The sequence below is a fragment of the Hyperolius riggenbachi genome, chromosome 8 (assembly GCF_040937935.1).
Source record: "Hyperolius riggenbachi isolate aHypRig1 chromosome 8, aHypRig1.pri, whole genome shotgun sequence".
Classification (NCBI taxonomy): Eukaryota; Metazoa; Chordata; class Amphibia; order Anura; family Hyperoliidae; genus Hyperolius; species Hyperolius riggenbachi.
The window spans coordinates 286,189,564-286,216,447 of NC_090653.1; the positions used below are offsets into that span (position 1 = coordinate 286,189,564).

At 46.4% G+C, this 26,884-nt stretch overlaps 1 protein-coding gene across 1 annotated transcript in view; it reads left to right on the plus strand.

Moving 5' to 3' along the window:
- Positions 1-26,884, plus strand: part of CCDC187 (coiled-coil domain containing 187) — a 136,367-nt gene that overhangs the window by 84,756 nt on the left and 24,727 nt on the right. Inside the window, exons 14-21 of the mRNA XM_068248019.1 lie at positions 3,180-3,235; positions 4,994-5,073; positions 7,027-7,214; positions 9,483-9,570; positions 16,700-16,846; positions 20,534-20,688; positions 23,792-23,916; positions 25,457-25,584. Of these exons, the coding sequence (XP_068104120.1) occupies positions 3,180-3,235; positions 4,994-5,073; positions 7,027-7,214; positions 9,483-9,570; positions 16,700-16,846; positions 20,534-20,688; positions 23,792-23,916; positions 25,457-25,584 (967 nt within the window). The remainder of the gene's footprint in view (positions 1-3,179; positions 3,236-4,993; positions 5,074-7,026; positions 7,215-9,482; positions 9,571-16,699; positions 16,847-20,533; positions 20,689-23,791; positions 23,917-25,456; positions 25,585-26,884) is intronic.

Below are 26,884 nucleotides of genomic sequence, written 5' to 3' on the forward strand. Positions count from 1 at the left end.
AGTGAGAGACATATGGAGGCTGCCATATTTAGTTCATTTTAAACAATGCCAATTGGCTGGCTGTCCTGCTGATCCTCTGCCTCTCATACGTTTAGCCACAGCCCCTGAACAAGCATGCAGATCAGGTGACTGAATCAGCTGCATGCTTGTTTCAGGTGTGTGATTTAGGCCCAGTGCACACCGGGCGGATCCGCCAGCCGAATTCGCCTGAAAATCCGCATGGCTAATGTATCTCTATGGGATGGTGCACACCGGCGGTTTGAGGTTTTTAGCAAGCCGCAAACGTGCCTCTTGCTGCACATTTGCGGTTTGCTAAAAACCTCAAAACGCCGGTGTGCACCAGCCCATAGAGATACATTAGCCATGCGGATGCGGCCGGTGAACACCCGGCGGATCGCATCAAGATCCGCCCGGTGTACACAGGGACTAATTTCTGTCATTCGCACCCAAAACCGCTAGCGTTTTGTGGATCTGCTAGCGGTTTTGGTGTGCACTAGGCCTCAGACACTACTGCAGCCAAAGAGATCAGCAGGGCTGCCAGGCAACTGGAATTGTTTAACAGGAAATAAATATGGCCGCCTCCATATACCTCTCTCTGCAGTTGTCCTTTTAAGCTGCCCACGAACAGAAACATTTTCAACGAAGAGTTTCCCAAGCGATTAGATAAATGCGATCAGACCGGCAGAAAATAAACCTCATTAATGCCCCAAATCAGCTTTGTGCGATTCTAAAAGTGCCCAATAACAGTGTAATTTTTAGCGAGCGATCTGTGACACGGCTGTCTCTTCAATTCACTTTATTGTCATTGTGTAACACAACGAAATTACTTTTCATGACAACGCATGCCTGTCACTTCCTGGACTTCTGTAGTCCAGGAAGTGATCGGCTGTCATATGCTGAAGCTTATGACGGCCGATCACGCTGATTGGCTGGTGGGGGGAGGGAGGGGGTAAAATTAAAAAAAAAAAAAAAAGTTAAATTTATTTAAAAAATAATGTAATAAATATTTATATAAAAAAAAAACATTGGGGGAGCGATCAGACCCCACCAACAGAGAGCTCTGTTGGTGGGGAGAAAAGGGGGGGGGGGAGGGGGTGATCACTTGTGTGCTGAGTTGTGCGGCCCTGCAGCGAGGCCTTAAAGCTACAGTGGCCTAATTATCAAAAAATGGCCTGTTCACCTAGGGGGTTAAACCCCGCAGTCCTGAAGTGGTGAATGGTGGTCGTCCAATGACAATTTGGCTGATCAGAAAGTCTTTTTTTATAATCCGTTGTGATAGATGGGATGTACAGATTGATTTGTTGATGGTGAAATAATCCATGTATTACGACATTTTATTTCTGATCGCTCGGGCAATTTCTTGCTGGACATTGTACCATCAGTGGCCACCTGGCCTAGGTCACACTACAAAGCACAAGCGCTTTTGTAAGAAATTGTGTGAAGCCATTCCTGGCATTTTTAGAGGGATTGGTGCTTTTTTGCAAGCTATTTTGTATGCGTTTTGTTTGCAACTTTGTGTGTGCAGACAGGTAGTGCACTCTTTGACCTGGAACTGAATATCTCTTAAATTAAATTTGCCTGAAAACCGCTCGCAAAATCGCTGTTTAAAGCGAGTTGCGATTTTCCTATACCTTGAATTGAAGCGCAAACGCTCAGAAATTAGCGCAGGAACTGCATAAGCGATTGGAAAGAAAGCTCATCGATCATGTGAGAATACACATAGGATTTCATTACACTAGCATTTTAAAAACCCTAGCGATTAAAAAAAAAACAAAAAAACTTCTCAGGCTCTGTTCACATCTAAAAACGAAATTGCAGACAGCAACAATTTTAGTTTTTTGCGCATTTTTTTCCCACCCTCCCGGCGCTCCACTACGCCCTACGATTTTGGGCAAATCGCTTTTGCAGAGCGATTCCGTTTTTTCACTTCCGGCCGTCAGCAGCCTGCATTATATTCTGATATGGCCTAAGGGAGGGATTCCGACTTCTCCCACTAAATATTAATTTAAAAAAGCTGCAGCCAGTATTTGGCAGATCATTTATGTTTCCAATATTCCCTAATTTTAGTAAATCCCACCCGTTGGTCATATTGCTAAGACTGCAGTTAGCAGTTACATGTTAACTGATCTTTCTCTCTCTTTCGCTTTTTCTCTTCCCTGCCTCAGTTTAGTTCATTTAACCCTTAGGCCCCTCCCCCACAGCACTTCCTTTTTGATGCGATTTTCGACAACACTATTGCAATTCTATTCATTATAATGATCAGAAATCGCAATACTTTGGGGTATTTTCTTACTAAACTATGCGTTGTGATTCCACAGTGAATTGCAATGTATGGATGGGGACATCATACATTGCAGTCTACGCACTTCTCATGTCCCCACAGATCCGGTTGCATCGCGTTTCTAAAAATGCAACTGAAATCACAGGATGTAGACAGGTAAGAGGCCTTAAAGAGAAACCGTGACCAAGAATTGAACTTCATCCCAATCAGTAGCTGATACCCCCTTTCAAATAAGAAATCTTTTCCTTTTCACAAACAGATCATCAGGGGGCGCTGTATGACTGATATTGTGGTGAAACCCCGCCCACAGTGTGATGTTAGGACCAGTTTCCTGTCTGTGATTCTCATTGCATTGTGGGAAATAACAGTTGTTTACAGCTGGGTCCACCTGCCAAAAAGCAAGCAGCATCTCCTTCCACCTGGCTGCCAGCAGTAAAAATGTCACTATAGGATAAAGATCAGAATGTAAATCAGGGAGAGGAAAGATTTTACAATGGGCAAACACTGACTAAATCATTTATACATAATCATTGTAAAAATTAAGCACTTTTGTTAATTTAGTTATTTTCCTCTTTAAGGTGACCACACGATACAATAAAATGATCCAGTTTTACGGCAAATCGATAAAAACGATCGGTTGTACAGAGAAATTTAAAGCTTTTTTTTTTTTTTCATTCATTCGAGAATTATGCAAATATTACTACAAATCTATGCAGCTTGACAATAAACCAACCACGTGCTTTTTACAGTTAGGATTTTCAGAATAATTAGATTATTTCTGCATTATAAGTGATTAGCTTGATTCTCAAGCCTCTGAAAATTCCAGCTGAGTTTGGTAAATGTTGCTCTCCAGGAAATACAAATATTACTTTACGTTCTCAGTGTGGTTTTCTCTCAGGTCTGATCCGGCTGACGGCAGACAAATGGCGAATGCCGGGAAAACGCAAGGCGCAGGTATGTTTCTGTTAAAACCCTGAAACCGAGAAAAGTTTTTCATATACAGTAAGAAAAAAAAAAATATTTCAAATAAACCATGTAAAAAAGTTTTATTTAAAAACTAAATTTGCAGATTTTGCAAAATTAAGAAAATGAAATATGTACCAGTAAATATCTGTTTCACCAATTCATAGATTTATTTTTTTCCTTCTACAGCGATCTCCCCAGAGACGAAAAAAAAACTCCACTTGATTGTAGCTGTATTTGTTGCTGGTCACTGGGTGCATGGGGGGGGGGGGGGTTGGGAGGGAGGTTTGATAAAGGCTCCTCCTATTGAAAAGGACCACACCCACTGAGTTCTTCAGACACCGCCCACCCCCATGGTTCAGTACTAAAGGGGGCAAGGCTAATTGTGCTGATTGCCCCAGTAATGGTAATCAGATAAGCCCAACTACCCTGGCTAATATGTAAGGGGGTTTTCCTAGGACCACTCAGGGCTCGTTTCCACTGTTGCGGTGCGGAATTGCCTGGATTCCACCGCAGAGGAAATTGCATGCGGCTGCGTTTCCGCATGCGGATTTAGCCGCGATTTCGCATGGCAAGGAGCCAGGCGAATTTAACCATGTCACTGCCTGAGTAAAGCTCCATAGCAAACCATGCGAAATCGCACGCGAAATCGCGGGGAAATCCGCATGACAAAGCCGCATGCGATTTCCCTATTAAATGCATTAGCGGCGATTCGCCCGCATTCCTCCCGGCCGCGAAATCTGACGGCTCTGCCGTGCAGATTTCTGCCGCACCGAAAAACGCTCCCGCCGCCGCACAAGTGGAAACAGCCCCATCCACTTACATTGACTATACGAATCCGCATGCAGTGCCCGCATGCGGATTCGCTATAGTGGAAACGAGCCCTCAGGCCTGGAACCCACTACAAAAACGCTATCGCTTATCGCAATCGCTAGCGTTTTGTATGAGCGGTTTGCAGGCGATTTCAGGAGCGATTTTTAAAAAGTGTATTTGTTTGCCAGCAGTTGTTTAGCGATTAGCGTTTTAATTCTGATTGGTCCTTTCAATTAATTTAAATTTTGTTACAGTGTGCAGTAACTTCAAAACGCTAGCAAAATCGCTCTGTGCAGGTTTTGATGAGCGATTACACCAGCGTTTATATACTTTACATTGCAGAAACGCTAATCACTAACGCTAAACGCCAAAAATGCTGCATGTCCTGCGTTTTGCCATTTGGTAATCGCAATCGCTCCAGTGGAATTTGGCGCATACATCAACATTAGCTGAGCGTTTAGGATATCGCTAGCGGTTTGAATCGCTCCCTAAACGCTCACAAAATCACTCTAGTGCATTTCCAGGCCTTACACATTCCTCAGGAGTCTGAAAGTCAATAAACACACAGATTCTTGTAGTATCCTATCTTTATCTGCCACTTGATTACATTCCCCCCCCCCCCCCCCCCAGGGGGGAAGGGGGATACAGAGATACCTGTACTTGTGTAATATTTGTAGGTAGTTATTGTTTGTGGGTGGGGTCATGACTGCATTCTCTTGCTAAACACGTGTTGGTATGTTGTGTGCAGTTTATCATACAATTTATTATGGGTCAATGACTGTGCCTTTAAACTGGTCATAAAGAAATAAATGTAATTTCTGAGTACAATGAATGTTCCTACTGTCTGAATACAGATTTGTGTTAGCTGGGAGTAAATCTTATTATTACTTTTAAGGTTATTCTGTTCATGTGCTTATGTATGTCTTTGATAACTAGTGAGTTCTCTAACTGCTGAAAATGACAGTTCGGAGGTCATTTCTGATCAGACGGAGCCAATCACAGAATCCACCAGCAAGGTATGTGACAGCTGCGCAACAGTAATATGTGTATGTCCTAAAAGAAAGTCCTGAAATAAATTCCATACTGTACACTAGCCAGCAGGTGGCAGGGATGAGCACATCTGTTATTTTGCTAAGCTGACTCTTTACAATTGAATGATAAACAGAATTTTGCTTTATTTATTTGTGATTATTCCGGTTGGAGTGAGCAAATTATGTCTCCCCCAATGCATCACTGCTGAATATGCAAATTGTCTCTTTGTTGTCCCTGCAAGCTAACCACACCCTCAGATCCACTGGAATGCAATGATGTGTCAAAATTGTACAGATATGAGTCATTCATCATTTGAAGGGAACCTGAAGTGAGAGGGATATGGAGGCTGCCATATTTATTTAGTGTTAAACAATACCAGTTGCCTGGCTGTCCCGCTGATCTCTTTGGCTGCAGTAGTGTCTGAATCACACACCTGAAACAAGCATGCAGCTAATTCGGTCACACTTCAGTCAGAAACACCTGGTCTGCTGCATGCTTGTTCAGGGGCTGTGGCAAAAAAGTATTAGAGACAGAGGATAAGCAGGGCAGCCAGGCAACTGGTATAGTTTAAAAGGAAATAAATATGGCAGCCTCCATATCCCTCTCGCTTCATATACCCTTTAAAGTGAACCAGAGACAAAGCACCCTCATGTATTTTACCATATATATCAGTGGGAACATTAGAGAAAACGCCTACCCTGCTCTCTGTTTCATCCTTCACTGCTCAGCCTGCTTGTTATCAGCCCTGATAAAATCCGACACTGAGCATTCAGTCTGGCTTTGCTCAGGAATCATTATAGCTGAGTCATTATAGCAGAGCCAGAAGGGGGCAGGCTTGGGCTTAAAAAGACATCAGAGAAGACAGACTCAGCTATTATGATTCCTGAGTAAAGCCAGAGTGAATGCTCAGTGGGGGGATTTTATCAGGGCTGGTAACAAGCAGGCTGAGCAGTGAAGGATGAAACAGAGAGCAGAGTGGCTGTGTAGCTTTCTACTGCATCGAGTGTTATAAAGCTAGCCGTGGTTGTATTAATAGTGTTCCAGATTTCACATGATGCAAGGTTAAAAAATGATCGCCAGTCCTATATTGGTTTTCAGTCAGATACATATCGCAAAGGGGGTGTCTAACTTCAACAGTAGGGGGATTGGTTAGATTAGTATTGCAATACACAAAAACAAAGCTGTCTGGTTTCTAAAATTGTTCAGTTTAAGATCATTCAGATTGAACAAAAAGATTACATTTAATCGATCCACTGCATTAAACAATCCAACTTGCGATCATATCGTTCGTATCTATGAGAAATTTGCCATGCTGATCAGCCATTTCTTTAAGGTACACATTAACCGCGCAGTTCTGTGACGGGGCTGCAGGGGGTGCAGTTGTGTGACTGGGCTGCAGGGGAAGCAGTTGTGTGACAGGGCTGCAGGGGGTGCAGTTTTGTCACAGTGCTGCAGGGGTTGCAGTTATGTGACAGGGCTGCAGGGGGTGCAGTTCTGTGAGGGGGCTGCAGGGGGTGCAGTTGTGTGACTGGGCTGCAGGGGAAGCAGTTGTGTGACTGGGCTGCAGGGGAAGCAGTTGTGTGACAGGGCTGCAGAGGGTGCAGTTTTGTCACAGTGCTGCAGGGGGTGCAGTTATGTGACTGGGCTGCAGGGGGTGCAGTTATGTGACAGGGCTGCAGGGGGTGCAGTTATGTGACAGGGCTGCAGGGGGTGCAGTTGTGTGACAGGGCTGCAGGGGGTGCAGTTGTGTGACAGGGCTGCAGGGGGTGCAGTTTTATCACAATGCTGCAGGGGGTGCAGTTGTGTGACAGGGCTGCAGGGGGTGCAGTTTTGCACTCTCTTGTATAATGAGCTCAGAGAGGAGGGCGGAGCTGTGAATAAGCCCGTATGGCTGTAGAATCGCCTTTACCTCACATTGTGCCCCTTCTGCTTTTCAGTGGAGCGAAGTCAGCGAGTTTTTCGGTTCCCCGAACATGTTCAGCCGCCTCACCCTGGAAATGGCGCAGCAGTATCTGCGGGAGGAGGAGCTCCGCGCCAGACATCAGACCGCCCTCCTCCGCCTCCGCGAAGAGGCCGTCACAGAGAAGACTAAAGCGGAACTGACACTGCTCAGACAGCAGAGGGCGTGAGTCGGAGTTGTCTGTACCGTGTGTCTAAACATTTCTCAGGCTCTGTGAAATCCTAAGTTTTAGTTATATGCAAAGAAGTGCTAGGTGTAAATAGCTTAGTGTTAGGCACAGGCAGGGAAGTGTTGCTATTTTGATGTAAAGGTGCGTACACACCTTTGACGATGAGGAGTTGATCCCCTTGAGTGACATTTCTGGGCCGGGCTGCACACACACGTTTCAGCTGTGTAGCTGACGACGCGCTGTGTTGCTATGCGGGAGGGCGGGGGGAGGATGAAGAGTTAACGAGTGGCGTGGGCATGACGGCATGCGGCGGGCAGGAGAGCGGCGTAAACAATGGGATTGGCAGGGGGGTCGTTTTTGCTGGGGTTGAGTTGATCTGCCCAGCGGATCGCTCGCACGTTGGGGGTTTCCAGCTGGCGTTATCCGCCACCTCAGCCGCCTTAAAGAGGAACTCCAGTGAAAATAATGTAATGAAAAAAGGGCTTCATTTTTACAATAATTATGTATAAATGATTTGGGTCAGTGTTTGCCCATTGTCAAATCTTTCCTCTCCCTGATTTACATTCTGACATTTATCACATGGCGACATCGTTACTGCTGGCAGGTGATGTCAGTGGAAGGAGATGCTGCTTGCTTTTCTGGCAGTTGGAAACAGCTGTACACAGTAAAACAGCTTTTATTTCCCACAATGCAATGAGGTTCACTGACAGGAAACTGCCAGGATCACGGTCCTCACAGTTTCCTGTGGGAGGGGTTTCACCACAATATCAGCCTTACAGCGCCCCCTGATGATCCGTTTGTGAAAAGGAATAGATTTCTCATGGGAAAGGGGGTATCAGCTACTGATTGGGATGAAGTTCAATTCTTGGTCACGGTTTCTCTTTAAAGGAGAACTGTAGTGAGAGATTTCCATTTAAGCAATACCAGTTGCTCGGCTGTCCTGCGGATCAATTTGGCTGCAGTAGTGTCTGAATTCCACCAGAAACAAGCATGCAGCTAATCTTGTCAGATCTGAAAATAATGTCAGATACACCTGATCTGCTGCATGCTTGTTCCGGGCCTATGGCTAAAAGTATTAGGGCCTATTCACACTAGAGCGTTTTGCCGCGATTTCGGCAAAATGCTCAAACGCTAGCGCTTTTTAAAAGTGCTAGTGTAATAAAAACCCCATGGGCCCGTTCTTACTTGGACGATTTGCGCTAATCGCCGCAAATCGCTCAATCGCAAAACGCAAGCGCGTCGCCTGTACCATTTTCAGGCGATTTCCCGGCGATCGCGTTTCAGTGCTATAGAAGCGCTAAAATCGATTGCAGAAAAATCGCCACAGTGTTCAGTGATTTTCCCACTGAAAAATCACTCGCGCAAAACTACCGTCTGCGTTTTGCACTGTCAAGTGTGAATGGACCCTCAGAGGCAGAGGATTAGCAAGATAGCAAGGCATCTGGTATTGTTTCAAAGGAAATAAATATGACAGCCTTCATATTCATCTCACTACAGTTGTCCTTTAATAAGAAGGGTTCAGTGGTTCTTGTTGGCACCAAGAGCACCTAAAGGAGAAGTAGAGCGAGAACAGGAGCCCAAAGGTGTAGTATGGCTAGATGTACAGTAGATGGGGTGAAAGTATATGTGATTATACAAAGATGGGCGGCAGTTCCTGCAACCACCGTATGAGCCTGCAGGGAATTAACTATCCCTGCTCGGTACTCCAGGTCCTGCCAATCAACCCTGCCACCCCCGCCATTGCAGGGGAGCTTTGGGGGGCCCTCCTCGCCCTTCTCCCCAACCGCAAGTGCAGCCATTAGTAAGAAAACTTCCCTGCTTGCTCACAAGAACCGTCCCTGCCACCTCCTCCCTCCTACCATGCAGAGTAGCAGGAGCGTATGCAATTTTCCCTGATTCCAGAGGCTGCTTCACAGCAGAACACTCTCTGCTGGCATTCCCCGACTCCCGATCACGTGACCCGCATGGGGTTCAGGGCCCAATGCTGTTGTTTTTAAAGTGTAGTTACGCCCCTACAGACACCAGTTCAACTGGAAAAATATTTATTAAAATAAACTGACATGTTTCGTGGGTCACAGCCCGCTTCCTCAGGGCAATACGAAAAATGCCTTAGCAGCATAAGGAATAGAGTGTAGTTGCCTCCTACTCCTACACTCTACTCCTTATGCTGCTATTATATCGATAGCGTTTCACTGTATGGAATGGCTCTGAAGCGTCTAGCGAGAGAGGTGGTAACGGCAGGGGTGTGTTTTCCCGTTTTGCAGGTATTGGGAGATGAAGCTGGAGCGCAGTAAAGCGCAGGAGATTTTGCGGCAGGAAGAGGAGATTGAGAAGAACATGAAGGAGGAGCAGGTAGAGATCTCTCTTCTGTACACAGGGCGCTCTTCTTGGCAGACGCGACATGGCGGTAAACAGACAAAAGTACATTTCAGGATTATTTTCCATAGAAGTCGTCACAGGAGACGCGTATTGTCAATAAAGCTACGCAGAAGGATCAGGTGACTGTCGCAGGCGGCCAGATGAGTCTCATCAGGCATTAGACAAGACAAATAACATTTAGGCCTCTTTTCCATGGACTGCTGATAGGCAGTGAAATGCCTCTCAAACTCTCACAACTGCTCACTGCTGCCTGGTAACTTCTCGCTGCTGCCTGGTAACTGCTCGCTGCTGCCTGGTAACTGCACGCTGCTGCCTGGTAACTGCTTGCTGCTGCCTCACACAGCACAATAAGCTGCTTTTCCCCAATGATGCTCTCCTGCCCCCCCCCCCCACCTCGCTCACTTACTACATTCTGCTATATGTCACTACAGGGCCTCTTTACTGCATTCTGCTATATGTCACTACATGGTCTCTTTCCTGCATTCTGCTATAGGTCACTACAGGGCCTCTTTACTGCATTCTCCTATAGGTCACTACAGGGCCTCTTTACTGCATTCTCCTATATGTCACTACAGCGCCTCTATACTGCATTCTGTTATATGTCACTACAGGGCCTCTCTAATGCATTCTGCTATATGTCACTACAGGGCCTCTTTACTGCATTCTCCTATAGGTCACTACAGGGCCTCTTTACTGCATTCTGCTATGTCACTACAGGGCCTCTGTACTGTATTCTACTATATGTCACTGCAGCGCCTCTTTACTGCATTCTGCTATATGTCACTACAGGGCATCTTTACTGCTTTCTGCTATATGTTACTACAGGGCCTCTTTACTGCATTCTACTATATGTCACTACAGGGCCTCTTCACTGGATTCTCCTATAGGTCACTACAGGGCCTCTTTACTGCATTCTCCTATAGGTCACTACAGGGCCTCTTTACTGCATTCTGCTATATGTCACTACAGGGCCTCTTTACTGCATTCGGCTATATGTCACTACAGGGCCTCTTTACTGCATTCTGCTATATGTCACTACAGGGCCTCTTTACTGCATTCTGCCATAGGTCACTACAGGGCCTCTTTACTGCACTCTGCTATATGTCACTACAGGGCCTCTTTACTGCATTCTGCTATATGCCACTACAGGGCCTCTTTACTGCATTCTGATATATGTCACTACAGGGCCTCTTTACTGCATTCTGCTATATGTCACTACAGGGCCTCTTTACTGCATTCTGCTATATGTCACTACATGGCCTCTTTACTGCATTCTGCTATATGTCACTACAGGGCCTCTTTACTGCATCCGCCTATATGTCACTACAGGGCCTCTTTACTGCATTCTGCTATATGTCACTACAGGGCCTATTTACTGCATTCTGCTTTATGTCACTACAGGGCCTCCTTACTGCATTCTGCTATATGTCACTACAGGGCCTCTTTATTGCATTTTGCCATAGGTCACTACAAGGCCTCTTTACTGCACTCTGCTATATGTCACTACAGGGCCTCTTTACTGCATTCTGCTATATGCCACTACAGGGCCTCTTTACTGCATTCTGCTATATGTCACTACAGGGCCTCTTTACTGCATTCTGCTATATGTCACTACAGGGCCTCTTTACTGCATTCTGCTATATGTCACTACAGGGCCACTTTACTGCATTCTGCTATATGTCACTACAGGGCCTCTTTACTGCATTCTGCTTTATGTCACTACAGGGCCTCTTTACTGCATTCTGCCATATGTCACTACAGGGCCTCTTTACTGCATTCTGCCATATGTCACTGCAGGGCCTATTTACTGCATTCTGCTATATGTCACTACAGGGTCTCTTTACTGCATTCTGCTATATGTCGCTACAGGGCCTCTTTACTGCATTCTGCTATATGTCACTACAGGGCCTCTTTACTGCATTCTGCTATATGTCACTGCAGGGCCTCTTTACTGCACTCTGCTATAGGTCACTACAGGGCCTCTTTACTGCATTCTGCTATACGTCACTACAGAGCCTCTTTACTGCATTCTGCTATATGTCACTACAGGGCCTCTTTACTGCATTCTGCTATATGTCACTACAGGGCCTTTTTACTGCATTCTGCTGTGTCACTACAGGGCCTCTTTACTGCATTCTGCTATATGTTACTACTGGGCCTCTTTACTGCATTCTGCTATATGTTACTACTGGGCCTCTTTACTGCATTCTAGTATATGTCACTACAGGGCCTCTTTACTGCATTCTGCCATATGTCACTACAGGGCCTCTTTACTGCATCCTCCTATATGTCACTACAGGGCCTCTTTGCTGCATTCTGCTATATGTCACTACAGGGCGTCTTTACTACATCCTCCTATATGTCACTACAGGGCCTCTTTACTGCATTCTGCTATATGTCACTACAGGGCCTCTTTACTGCATTCTGCTTTATGTCACTACAGGGCCTCTTTACTGCACTCTGCTATATGTCACTACAGGTCCTCTTTACTGCATTCTGCTATATGCCACTACAGGGCCTCTTTACTGCATTCTGCTATAGGTCGCTACAGGGCCTCTTTACTGCATTTTGCTATACGTCACTACAGGGCCTCTTTACTGCATTCTGCTATACGTCACTACAGGGCCTCTTTACTGCATTCTGCTATATGTCACTACAGGGCCTCTTTACTGCATTCTGCTATATGTCACTACAGGGCCTCTTTACTGCATTCTGCTATATGTCACTACAGGGCCTCTTTACTGCATTCTGCTATATGTCACTACAGGGCCTCTTTACTGCATTCTGTTATATATGCCACTACAGGGCCTCTTTACTGCATTCTGCCATATGTCACTACAGGGCCTCTTTACTGCATCCTCCTATATGTCACTACAGGGCCTCTTTACTGCATTCTGCTATATGTCACTACAGGGCCTATTTACTGCATTCTGCTTTATGTCACTACAGGGCTTCTTTACTGCACTCTGCTATATGTCACTACAGGGCCTCTTTACTGCATTCTGCTATATGCCACTACAGGGCCTCTTTACTGCATTCTGCTATAGGTCGCTACAGGGCCTCTTTACTGCATTCTGCTATACGTCACTACAGGGCCTCTTTACTGCATTCTGCTATACGTCACTACAGGGCCTCTTTACTGCATTCTGCTATACGTCACTACAGGGCCTCTTTACTGCATTCTGCTATATGTCACTACAGGGCCTCTTTACTGCATTCTGCTTTATGTCACTATAGGGCCTCTTTACTGCATTCTGCTATATGTTACTACAGGGCCTCTTTACTGCATTCTGCCATATGTCACTACATGGCCTCTTTACTGCATTCTGCCATATGTCACTACAGGGCCTCTTTACTGCATTCTGCCATATGTCACTACAGGGCCTCTTTACTGCATTCTGCCATATGTCACTACAGGGCCTCTTTACTGCATTCTGCCATATGTCACTACAGGGCCTCTTTACTGCATCCTCCTATATGTCACTACAGGGCCTCTTTACTGCATTCTGCTATATGTCACTACAGGGCCTATTTACTGCATTCTGCTTCATGTCACTACAGGGCCTCTTTACTGCATTCTGCTATATGTCACTACAGGACCTCTTTATTGCGTTCTGCCATAGGTCACTACAGGGCCTCTTTACTGCACTCTGCTATATGTCACTACAGGGCCTCTTTACTGCATTCTGCTATATGTCACTACAGGGCCTCTTTACTGCATTCTGCTATATGTTACTACAGGGCCTCTTTACTGCATTCTACTATATGTCACTACAGGGCCTCTTTACTGCATTCTGCTATATGTCACTACAGGGCCTCTTTACTGCATTCTGCCATATGTCACTACAGGGCCTCTTTACTGCATTCTGCCATATGTCACTACAGGGCCTCTTTACTGCATTCTGCCATATGTCACTACAGGGCCTCTTTACTGCATTCTGCTATATGTTACTACAGGGCCTCTTTACTGCATTCTGCCATATGTCACTACAGGGCCTCTTTACTGCATTCTCCTATAGGTCACTACAGGTCCTCTTTACTGCATTCTCCTATAGGTCACTACAGGGCTCCTTTAACCTCTCCCCGTATTTCGTGCAGCCGATATTCAGAAGTTGATGTTTGCACAGGAATATCTCAGATAATCACATTGTCACTGGCTGTAAATATAGACGCTGTTATCAGAGAGTTTCTATAAGAAGCCTCCAATCTAATCAGCGCAGGGCCCGTCCTTGTGAGTCGCTGGGAAAACCGCCACCTGTGCGATATCAGACGCCTGACAAAGCGACCGGCGAGGAGCGGGCAACACCTTCCATCGCCAGACGGGTGTTTGTACACGTCCTGGTCTCCGGGGAGGGGAGCCTGGGGTGACTCATAGAGACCCATCCCCTCCACTGGGGCGCCCAGCTTTTTTACTGAACAACTATCGCAAAAATTGTAATATTTAAAATACATACAGTACATACACAGACACACACTGTACACACACACACAAACACACATACACACTGTACACACACACACTGTACACATACACACACTGTACACACACACACACACACACACACACACACACACACACACACACACACACTGTACACACACACACACACACTGTACACACACACACACACACACACACACACACTGTACACACACACTGTACATACACACACACACATACACACTGTACACACACACACACACACACACACACACACACACACTGTACACACACACACACACACTGTACACACACACACACACACACACACACACACACTGTACACACACACACACACACACACACTGTACACACACACTGTACATACACACACACACACACACACACACACACTGTACACACACACACACACACTGTACACACACACACACACACTGTACACACACACTGTACACACACACACATACACACTGTACACACACACACACACTGTACACACACACACTGTACACACACACACACACACACACACACACACACTGTACACACACACACACACACACACACACACACACACACTGTACACACACACACTGTACACACATACACACTGTACACACACACTGTACACACACACACACACACACACACTGTACACACACACTGTACACACACACTGTACACACACACACACACACTGTACACACACACACACACACTGTACACACACACACACACACACACACACACACACACACACACACACACACACACACTGTACACACACACACTGTACACACACACACTGTACACACACACACACACACACACACACAGTACACACACACACACACTGTACACACACACACACACACAGTACACACACACACACACACACTGTACACACACACACACACACACACACACACACACACACACACACACACACTGTACACACACACACACACACACACACACACTGTACACACACACACACACACACACACTGTACACACACACACACACACACACACACCAAACACACACACACACATATACATATATATGCACTCAGGTTACAACGTTTCAGAGATACAAAGTTGTCTCCATGTACAATATTTACAATACTGTTTTGTTTTAGTTAAGTTTTTTTTTTTTTTTTTAGTCTTTGTAGATAAATGTTACAGTTTTGTAAAAATTGTTGTAAGTAGTTTTAAAGGAGCACTGTGGCGAAAAATTGTAAAATTAAAAATATGCAAACATATACAAATAAGAAGTACGTTTTTTCCAGAGTAAAATGAGCCATAAATTACTTTTCTCTTATGTTGCTGTCACTTACAGTAGGTAGTAGAAATCTAACGGAAGCGATAGGTTTTGGACTAGTCCATCTCTTCATGGGGGGATCCTCAGGGATGTATTTATTTTCAAAAGCACTTAGTGAATGGCTGTTGCTCTGTCCAACTACCAAAAAACTGTGTAGCGAGCAGGGAAGATGGCCAGCATCATTGTTTAAATCCTTTTTAGGGAATATCTTTATAAAGAATAAGCCTTGCTGAGAATCTCCTATGAAGAGATGGACTAGTCCAAAACCTGTCACTCCTGTCAGATTTCTACTACCTACTGCAAGTGACAGCAACATGGGAGAAATGTAATTTATGGCTCATTTTACTCTGGAAAAAATGTACTTCTTATTTGTCTTTGTTTGCACATATTTTAATTTTTACTATTTTTTGCCATAGTGCCCCTTTAAACACTTTAAAGAGACCCTGTAACAAAAAACCCTCTGAGGATACTTACCTCAGGAGGGGGAAGCCTCAGAGTCCCAATGAGGCTTCCCTGACCTCTGTAGCCTGGAGGAATCCAGCGCTGGCTCAGCCGAAAGTCCCTCGACAAATGCTGACAAGAGGTGCGCCTGCGCGGCAATATTTACCTACTGTGCTCCTGCGCAGACGCACTAGCGGCTCTCCGTTCGGGTAAGGTGGAAATAGCCGAGCCCGACCGATTTGTTCTACTGCGCAGGTGCAAAGGGCTCGAGCCTGCGCAGTAGAGCGGATGCGATCGGGTTCGGCTATTGCCGCTTCCGCCACCTCGCCGCCCCCAGCGCTGTCCCCACTAATGTTAAATGTGCCCCCCCCCGATGTCCCCCCACCTGTCCACGTCCATCGCTTGCTCCAGGCTCCGCCTCAATCCGTATACATGCGCCCCATGTCATTGCTGGCGTATATACATGGGCGTGTGTGTAACGTCCTACACCCGCCCACGTTACTCCGGCAATCACGAGCACTGGGCACCGAGGGGAGGGGCACTTTTAACATGGGGGGGGAATAGCGCCAGGGGTTTGTTGCGTTCGCTGCGCACCCGATCGAGAATGTCGGCCCTACATTGTTCAGCATGTCTGATCGTACGTGCGACCAATTTGGGCCCGAAATTGGTTGCATCGTCCATCAGCCATGCTCTTGGCGGCACAGATTTTCATCCAATTCGATAATAGTTATCGAATCAAATAGTCGATCAGATACCAAGTTGCCTGATGTGTGGGCATCTTTAGAGTTCTCCTTCTATAAGATAAAGCTGAGAGTAATACACTGTGTCACTGAAAATGTACTGGGCTTACCTTTCGGCCATCTTGTCTTTGCCTAGGCAGAGATACGGCACCTACACAACATCTATAAGGCCGCCCATCAGGAGAGGAAGCTGCTGCTACGGCAACAGAAGGAGATCCTGCGGATACAACAGTCTGCAGCAGACCTTCATCAGAGGCTGCGGAGCTCTGGGGAGGCTGCTCAGGTGAGATGCGCACAGTGATGATGTCACACAGGTGAGATGCGTACAGTGGTGATGTCACACAGGTGAGATGCGCTCAGTGATGATGTCACACAGGTCAGATGCGCCGAGTGATGATGTCACACAGGTGAGATGCGCACAGTGATGATGTCACACAGATTAGATGTGCCCAGTGATGATGTCACACAGGTGACATGCGCCCAGTGATGACGTCACACAGGTGAGATGCGCTCAGTGATGATGTCACACAGATTAGATGCGCCAAGTGATGATGTCACACAGATTAGATGCGCCCAGTGATGATGTCACACAGGTGACATGCGCCCAGTGATGACATCACACATAAGGGCTGCTCATCATTACTGGATGTACAGTATAACCTGTCACTAACTCTAGACTGATAGCTGCATACATTTCCAATAGAAAATAATAAATACAATTTTGCATCAACTTGAAGTTATTAGCACCTCATTGCCAATTGCTAATAAGCTCAATTAAAGTATATTCTGGGGAGGTGGATGATCAGACTTCTCGGTAGAGAGACTTTTTAATTAGATAAAACTGACAACTTTCCTAGAAAAGTTTTTCCCCTCTGGCCCCCCAGCCCTCTCTATAAAACACTGGTTCGCGAACCTAAAATCGGAGGTTCGGCCCAACTCTATAAAACAGCACACATCACAGCTGTGGCCAAAGAGCTTCTCTGTACATCACTTGTTCCCAAAACTGTTTCCAACAATCCAAAAATATTTGTTAGGCCGGGCCCCCACTATGGACGATTTGCGGCACAATTTGCTGGTGTTTGCAAGCGCTGTACACGAGGCTGTACACCATCTGTGATTTGCGTTCTGCATTTTGAATAAAGTGTTGCTCCTCTCCCTTGCACAAATTATCGTTACTTCTGTGTAAGGGGCGGGGCTACCTACTAAGGAGGCGGCGCACAGACCTGGCATGTAGCTAAAACTTTATTCAACAAAATCGCTACAAAATTACTTTTGAACAATGATACAAAAGAGGTTTAGCAGCCCCTGTACTTGGCAGCGGAGCGCAATTACAAATACTGCAGGACCTGCGACTGCTGTTTCCCTAATTGCAGTCGCTCTTGTGGGTTGTCAGCTATTGATTTTCATTAGTCTAGCGCTTTTGGAAATCAGCGATTCCGAGGTGCTGCAAAGAGCGCCCTAGTAGGCCATGGACCTAAAACTGAATAATCGCCACCCGACGGAGCAAGATGGATCCAGCAGCATCCCCCTCACGATGAGCGTTCCACAATCCAACTTCCGGCAGACGGGTATGTGCGACATCACACAATGGCCGCGAATGGGAAGTCTAGCGATCGCGGTACTTTGCGCAGTCGTCGGGGATCTTGAAGTTCCGAATCCGCCATGACGGTAAATGACTTTCGCATGATCGCCCGCCTGTACCCACGTCGCAAGATAGTAGAAGCGGTCACTCGTCGCTCAGTATCACTGGTCGTTGGAAAAGTCGTCTGGAAAATCACGTTGTGGGTACTGGCCTTGAAGCCTCATTCACACCTAAAATCGAAAACGCCAACACAAGCATTTTGCATTTTTGTGCGCTTTTTCCCCCTCCCTTCCGACGCTCCACTGCGCGCTGCGTTTGTAGTAAAAGCGCTATTCTAATCGCTTTTCCAGAGCGTTTTTTTAATTCACTACCTGATGCAAGTCAGGAAGTGAACTCTTTGGCCTGAAAAAGAATAGATACAACGTATTTATTCTAAAAAACTCGAACGCAATCGCCGCATAAAGCAGTTTTGTGAGCGTTTTAGCTCTCTTCCTATGCCTTCCATTATAGCAAAAACGCCCCAAAAATGGTCCAGGCACCGCTTTGCTGAACGATATGAACCTTCTCATAGACATTCATTGCACAAGCGCTTTGTGGGCGATTTTTAAAATCGCCTACGCTTGAAAAAAAGGCTAAAAACGCCTTTAGTGTGAATGGGCCCTGAGAGAGGACAGACATTGAGGCACAAAGTCTGTGTATGAGTTTTAGGAAACATTTCTGAGCGTAACAAATGGCCCCCCAGCGAGTGATTCATCCATTTCCTGCTTACAGCTTTGTTAGAAAGAAAGTTATTTTTCTGTTGCATAAAATAGCATTGAATAGACTGGAGTCATCGCTGCTATTGTGGCATTTATTGATCTGGTAAATACATGAAAGTAAAATCGAAATTCCACCGGCGATAAGAACACATCACTATTTAACTCTTATCTCAGTTTGCATTAAACTGTTATAAAGTGTTTATTCTAGGCTGTATCCAGAAGCGTGCAGGTCCGTGATTGGCTCGTTTTTAACACAGAAAGGGGAGGAGTAGTCCGTGGTGCGTTCATCTTTTATTACTTCTACATTAAGGTGCACTTGCATTCAAGTACAGATAAAAGCGCGTTTCAGACCTGACGAAGGCATGGTAAGCGCCGAAACACGTAGTCACGTCAGACCAGGCTCCACCCACTGCACACCCCTTCATGCAACCATGGCTCCCACACCTCTGGCCAATCTCGGGGGGTGAGAGAGGATCCGCTAATGGCTTAACACGCGCTTTTATTTACACTTGAAGTGCAACTTATGTGTTTTTAAGTAATGGAATGTTAACTTGCCATTGGAGTGCTCCTCCCCTTCCTGTTTTGTACTCAGTTTACTGGTACCACCCATCACTTGGAGCAGCACTGTGGGCTATACCGGTTCAAGCGCCGAAGCAGCGCAGGATAAAAATCGTAGTTATTGGCTCGTTTTAGGCCTGGCACATACATCCAATTTTGATTGCCCGATTTTACCCCCTCCGTGTAGTACGAAAGCTAGCAGATTTTGAATATTATGAAAAAGTTAGTAGGTAAGCTCTCATACTACATGTGGGTGGTAAAGTTGGCCAGTGATTGGCCAATCAAAGTTGGATGTGTGTACCAAACTTTACTCTCTACCGGACCCAGGTGTACAGTACGGATATGATGAAATGCTCGGGGGGTCTGCTGCGGTGTATTGCGACATTCTGTCCAGTGAATGGCAACATATCTGCTGTCCAAAAATATTATGAAAATCAGGTAAAGGTGGTCGTAGACGAAACAATTTTGTATATTTCTTTTCTTTTCAAGAATTACAATCAGGTTTTCTGACTGACTGTAACATCTAAAAAATCTCATATTTCATATATCACACACATGTTACATTTTTCCCCAATTATGAAAACAAATGATTGAAAACTGTGAAAACATTGTTTATAAAAATCTACTTTACACCATTCAATCTGAAAAAATGTACTGAAAAAAAAAAAATCAACCACTCCCGGTTTACTTATATCGATAAAAATAGGACATTTAATCAGATTTCTTGCTTAAAAAAAAATGTTTAGATTTTTATGGACAGTTTTCACTGTAAAATCGATTTTTTTTCATTCTTTTGTGTGTGGCCACTAGGGATTTCAGCGCAATCCGATGAGTGTAGGGTGCGATTGTGGTGCGTTTGTGACTTGCGACAGGAGAAAAAGAACAGGCGGGAGAATATTTTAAATTGCAGAAAATTGCATAGTTCAATTAGCTCAAAGTGTCCCTAGCGTTTTGCGATCTGATCACGATCGGATCGGAAAACGCATTCAGTGTAATATAGACCTTGGTCGGATCCTGTTCGATCTGGAATTAGGGTGAACTTGGCCTGACGCAAAGTAATTTCCTGTTTCAGGTATCGGTAGCGAATGACACCGGAGTCCTGAGGGAGGAGCTTCCAGATGACGCGATGCGCAATTCTCCTTCGTTCACACAACAGCCGCACCATAACACGGAGTCGGCCATTTCTGACCTCTCTGAGGATGATGACATCACAGGGAACGCCGACCGGTACGTCCGAAACGTAATCGCTAACTAACAAACGTTCTAGGCATTGCCTTGCATAAACACAAGAATGCATCAGATCAAATGACAGTTTTTAATGTGCACCCAAGGGAACACAATTATTTTAAATTGGCTATGGCTATATCCCAATCTGATCTCGCTCCACTTCAAGGCGAATAGGGGGGCTGCTGTACACACTCTAGACTGTCATCAGAGGCTCCCCGAGTGGCTGAAAACCATCTAGTGTGTGTACAAGGCTTAAAGTGATCCCGAGGTGAGAGTGATATGGAGGCTGCCATATTTATTTCCTTTTAGGCAATACCAGTTGCCTGGCTGTCCTGCTGACCCTGTGTCTCTAATACATTTAGCCATAGCCCCTGAACAAGCATGCAGATCAGGTGACTGAAGTGTGACAGGATTAGCTGCATGCTTGTTTCTGGTGTGTGATTCAAACACTACTGCAGCCAAATAGATCAGCAGGACTGCCAGGCAACTGGTATTCATTAACAGGAAAAAATATGGCAGCCTCCATATCACTCTTACCTCGGGTTCACTTTAAATGACAAATGTAGCAAGAGGTGTATATGGAGGCTGCCATATTTATTTCCTTTTAAGCAATACCAGTTGCCTGGCTGTCCTGGTGATCCTCTGCCTCTAATACGTTTAGCCATAGCCCCTGAACAAGGATGCAGCAGAGCAGGTGTTTCTGACATTATCATCAGATCTGACAAGATTAGCTGCATGCTTGTTTCAAGGTTGTGATTCAGACTTTACTGCAGCCAATTAGACCAGCAGGGCAGCCAGACAACTGGTATTGTTTTGCAGGAGATCGCGCATCCCTGCGTGAATGACGGAGCTCCTCTCTGTCATCGGTCTCCCAGCGGCCATCTCCTCTAGGAGACTGTTAGATGGCACTGTACTATTTACATAGTACGGCGCTGCGATCTAAGCTGTACTGGGGACACGGCTGTCCCCCTGAGTGGCAAGGCAGCGATCCGCTGTCAAAGGCTATAGCCTATAACAGCCGAGCGCACTGATTGGCTGGCGGGGGGGGGGGGGGGATTAAAAAATAGGCATATTTATTTGGAAAATAATAAGAAAGATATTGACAAAAAAAAAAAAAAAACATTAGGGGAGCAATCAAAGCCCACCAACAGAGACTCTGTTGGTGGGCAGAAAAGGGGGGGGGGGAATCACTTGTGTGCTGAGTTGTAGGCCGTGCAGCAAGGCCTTAAAGCTGCAGGAGCCTAATTAGCAAAAATTGGCCTGGTCACTAGGGGGTTTAACCTCCCTGGCGGTCTATTAAGATCGGCAGGGCGGCTGCGGGAGGGTTTTTTTTTAATAAAAAAAAAACTGTTTCATGCAGCCAACTGAAAGTTGGCTGCATGAAAGCCCACTAGAGGGCGCTCCGGAGGCGTTCTTCCGATCGCCTCCGGCGCCCAGAATAAACAAGGAAGGTCGCAATGAGCAGCCTTCCTTGTTTTGCTTACATCGTCGCCATAGCGACGAGCGGAGTGACGTCACCCGACGTCCTGACGTCAGCCGCCTCCGATCCAGCCCTTAGCGCTGGCTGGAACTTTTGTTCCGGCTGCACAGGGCTCGGGCGGCTGGGGGGACCCTCTTTCGCTGCTGCTCGCGGCGGATCGCCGCAGAGCGGCGGCGATCAGGCAGCACACGCGGCTGGCAAAGTGCCGGCTGCGTGTGCTGCTTTTTATTTCGCTCAAATCGGCCCAGCAGGGCCTGAGCGGCGACCTCCGGCGGTGATGGACGTGTATAGTCATCCATACCACTGAGGAGGTTAAGCTTGTGGTCCTTGAAGCGGGACTGTAGATACGTTTTAAATACATTGTTTCACTTGCCTGGGGCTTCTGCAAGCCCCCCGCAGCCGTCCTGTCCCGCGCCGGTCCTCCACGAGCCCCCGTTCTCCTGCCGCCAGCTACTTTCGGTTTCGCTGCCGGGCCACTGCGCCTGCGCGGCTCTGGCCACGCGTATCCTTTCTTTGCGTTCACTGCAATAGCTCTATTGCAGAGGGGAACGCGAGTAAAAGATACGCTTGGCAGGGCTGAGCTGGCCTCGACTTACAAGTCGGGGAACGGAGCGGCGGCGGGAGAACTTTAAGCCTAACTATTGGGGGGCCATACGTTCCATACTGCTAGTTGTTCTACCACCGGCCCTTGGCTGTGTGGTTATAGCTGTAGATTGTAATGGCTGCTCTACATATTGAGGGCTGGTGCACTGAGTGCTTTTCAAAACGCTAAGGGCTTTGAAAGTGCTTGGCTAATGTATTAGAGTTGGTTGGATCACACCAGAGCAATGTGATTTTTTTGAAAAACGCAAACAAGGGTCCTGCAGCATTTCTGAGGCGATTCAGCCTCAATGTTAAGTATAGGAAAGTGGAAAATCGCTCTAAAAACCGCTAGATCAGAGCAATTTTCCAAGGTTTTTTTTTTTTAACAAAAGTTGTACACTTCAAGCTCTGCTGTACAAAAAATAAAAAATTGTTACACCAAAACGCTCCAAAAATCTCTAGGCATAACTAGAAAATCGCTAGGCACATGCCTGGAATCGTTTGTAAAAATCACTTTTAAAAGTGCTGAGTGTTTGCGATTACATTAGCGGTTTTAAGTGTGCACCAGCCCTGAACGACGTCTAAATCGAAGATCTTTTGAAAGCGTTTCTCGATCGCTATGCAGGGGGTGGAGCTCACTTTCCAGAATGTTTCAGGTAATTATAACAAGAAGCTTTGCTCCATTATAGAATATAATATATGCAGGGGCGTAGCAATAGGGGGGGCAGAGGTAGCGACCGCATCGGGGCCCTTGGGCCAGAGGGGCCCCGAAGGGCTCTCCCTCATCTACATTATTACCTCTCTATTGGTCCTGTGCTCATAATAATCATTTCTATAGATGCTGTGAATAGTGGTAATCACTAACAAACTGTTTCCCAGCCTCTTCTTGCACCTCTGACACTGTAGTTGCCATTGGCAGGTTTTGGCATGGCGTATCAATTGTTATGTATAGAGTGCTTGGGGGGCCCCATGTAAAACTTGCATCGGGGCCCACAGCTCCTTAGCTACGCCACTGAATATATGTGGTATTTCCCCCCACAGGACACCCCTGGCCGAGGATCACCAACCTATAGAGAGCCCTCCGATCCGCCGCGGACCCCCCGTCCTTCCGAAGGTCAAGAGGATCAGCGCTGTCCGAGAGCAGAAAACCGTCTCTCCTCCACGCGGTAATGTTATGAGATCGCGGTGCTCTGTGTAGACCTGTGCTCCTGTTACACGACTTCTCGGCACAATCTGATCTGCACAATCTGATCTGCGCTATGACCAATGCCGATGAACGCAGCTAAACTGTGAGGAACGTGATTACATGAGAGTTTAGCGTCTTGATCATGCAACTTTAATATGCTTCTGCAACGCAGCTCTGGCCTCAGATCTGCACCTGTAGGGAAAAAGTGTCCAAGGCGGATTTCACCTTAGAAGAGTCTCTGGATAGTCCAGGAGCTTCCCCCATCCCCCTCGATCTCGCTGCTCCAACCCTTTGATTCATACTGCACACAATTTGCATTCGATTTTCAGGCAAAACCGGATTGATTAGTTTCAACGACCATCCCTATTGATTAGATAATTGCAGGGGAGTCAGATGTACTGTTGCTCCTAGTGAAGAGCTCGCCGAGGCCACAAAGACTTCTAAGGTTTCTAAATCAAGAAATTTGGAAGCTATCCTACACCATTCAATATTCATAAAAACATTTCTGAAAAATCTACCAATCCTGATCGACTTATTGATAAAAAGTGAAAATTAATTTAGATTTCTCAGACAACAGAAAAAAAAAAGATTTTTCTGTACAGCAATCTTTTTATTGTATCGTGTATACCTGAGGCGACATGATGAGATAAACATGTGTATGTACAGTGCAAAACATGTTAATAATCAGGCTGGTTTACTTGTTTTATTTTTCTGCCTGAAAGAGTTAATTAATCACTTTTAAGGCATGGAAGTGACAGCTTCTGTCTTATCAGTAGCTTGTCACAAATATAGTAAATCTCACTGATAAGCAATTTACAACCATAAAAGTTTTCCTGGCAGAATACAACTTCTGAGGGCAGGAGGAGATAAAATACATGAACTAATGACCTTCTTCTAACTCTGGGACACTTAATAGGCTGCCACTGATTAAAGACCGTAAAACATTCAACCTACTTTGTAAATGTTTAAATATAAAATGAAACCATGGGACATCTAAAATAAAGTAATTTTTAGGAGTAGAATGATAAATACAATTGTTTATCTCATCAGGTTATTTTCACCTTGGGTTCACTGTAAATGTGTCCATTAACATTACAATATTTTCCTCAGATTAGATCATTTGATCAGAATTCTATGATCGAATTGTACAGGAAACCACGCAGATAGACAGAAAATCGACGTAAAACGATTTTATGGTCGGTTAGAATGTGGAATTTTGTTGATCGCTATGTTGGATTTTACCATCGTATCTGAAGAGAGAAAATGCCCTAATCGACTCGTTTATTGGAACAATCGATCATTACCTTGCGACTACTAACCCTCCCGCAATGTATTCGAATGATCGCATCTGAGGAAAACATTGTACCGTTAAGAATGGCGGTAAAAAAACACGATTTTATATTCTGGGAGAGTAATTACAGAATGTGAACAATACGTTTTTTTTAAAGATATAATTATTAACCCTTCGTTTCTGGGGGCAGCGGGGGGCCGGCAGTAATCATGTACATTCTGCATTACAGAGGGGGCAGACGAGAGTCATCCGTTATCCGAACACAGCGAGCAGCTGACTGGATCGCTGCGGAGACCTCTAACTAATGGCTGTCAGGGGCTTCTGACGTGGCGGGCGGAGCGTGGCCATCACTCACCGGTGAGGCAATGAGGGACCGCCCCCTGCTGTGCATATTTCATCTGCGCACGCCATGCCTTCATATGCATAATAAACGCCGCTGGCTGCTGTGAGGGGCTCCGGTACGCGGGATATTGTGTCCCTGAGACAGGCGATATTAATCAGAGCCAATGCTAATAGAAATGCTTATTCCCTGGCTGAGGTTATTCCTGGAGAAAGGGGAAAAGAGAAAGCCAATAATATTATTATGAGCAGCTGCTGCTGATGTTGTCCAGTGTTATGAGCTGTTGTCATGTGTCATGTGTTCTTAGCAACGCATTGGATGACTAATATCAGCTAATAACTGCCACTTGACTGGCTGGATAAAAGCAGGGACGAGGTGACTCTACACCTTCAAGAGAAAACACAGAGACAACAGGAGCACAAATAGTACAATATGTCACCAGTACCGTATATGGAAAGGCCAACCAACCTCTTCAGGCAGAATCACAAACCCATCTCCACTCAGGTGTCCCCAGATGATGTGCTGGGTGCAGTCACTCTCTATTGACAATACAGGAAAACACTGTGACAGAGCCACAAGAAACCACCGTCCGTCCCTGGCGGAGCCACGGGGAACCACCATCCCTGGCAGAGCCACGGGGAACCACCATCCACGGTAGAGCCACAGGGAACTGCCATCCCTGGTAGAGCCACAGGGAACCTCTGTCCATGGCAGAGCCACAGGGAACTGCCATCCCTGGCAGAGCTATGTAGAACCACCGCCCCTGGCAGAGCCACGGGGAACCACAGTCCCTGGCAGAGCCACACGGAACCACAGTCATTGGCAGAGCCATGGAGAACCACCGCACCTGGCAGAGCCATGGGGAACCACCACCCCTGGCAGAGCCACAGAGAACCACCGCACCTGGCAGAGCCACGGGGAACCACCACCCCTGGCAGAGCCACAGAGAACCACCGCACCTGGCAGAGCCACGGGGAACCGCCATCCCTGGCAGAGCCACGGGGAACCACAGTCCCTGGCAGAGCCACACAGAACCACAGTCCCTGGCAGAGCCACGAGGAACCAATGTCCCTGGCAGAGCCACAGGGAACCACAGTCCCTGGCAGAGCCACGGGGAACCACCGCCCCTGGCAGAGCCACGGGGAACCACCACCCCTGGCAGAGCCACAGAGAACCACCGCACCTGGCAGAGCCACAGGGAACCACCACCCCTGGCAGAGCCACAGAGAACCACCGCACCTGGCAGAGCCACGGGGAACCGCCATCCCTGGCAGAGCCACGGGGAACCACAGTCCCTGGCAGAGCCACACGGAACCA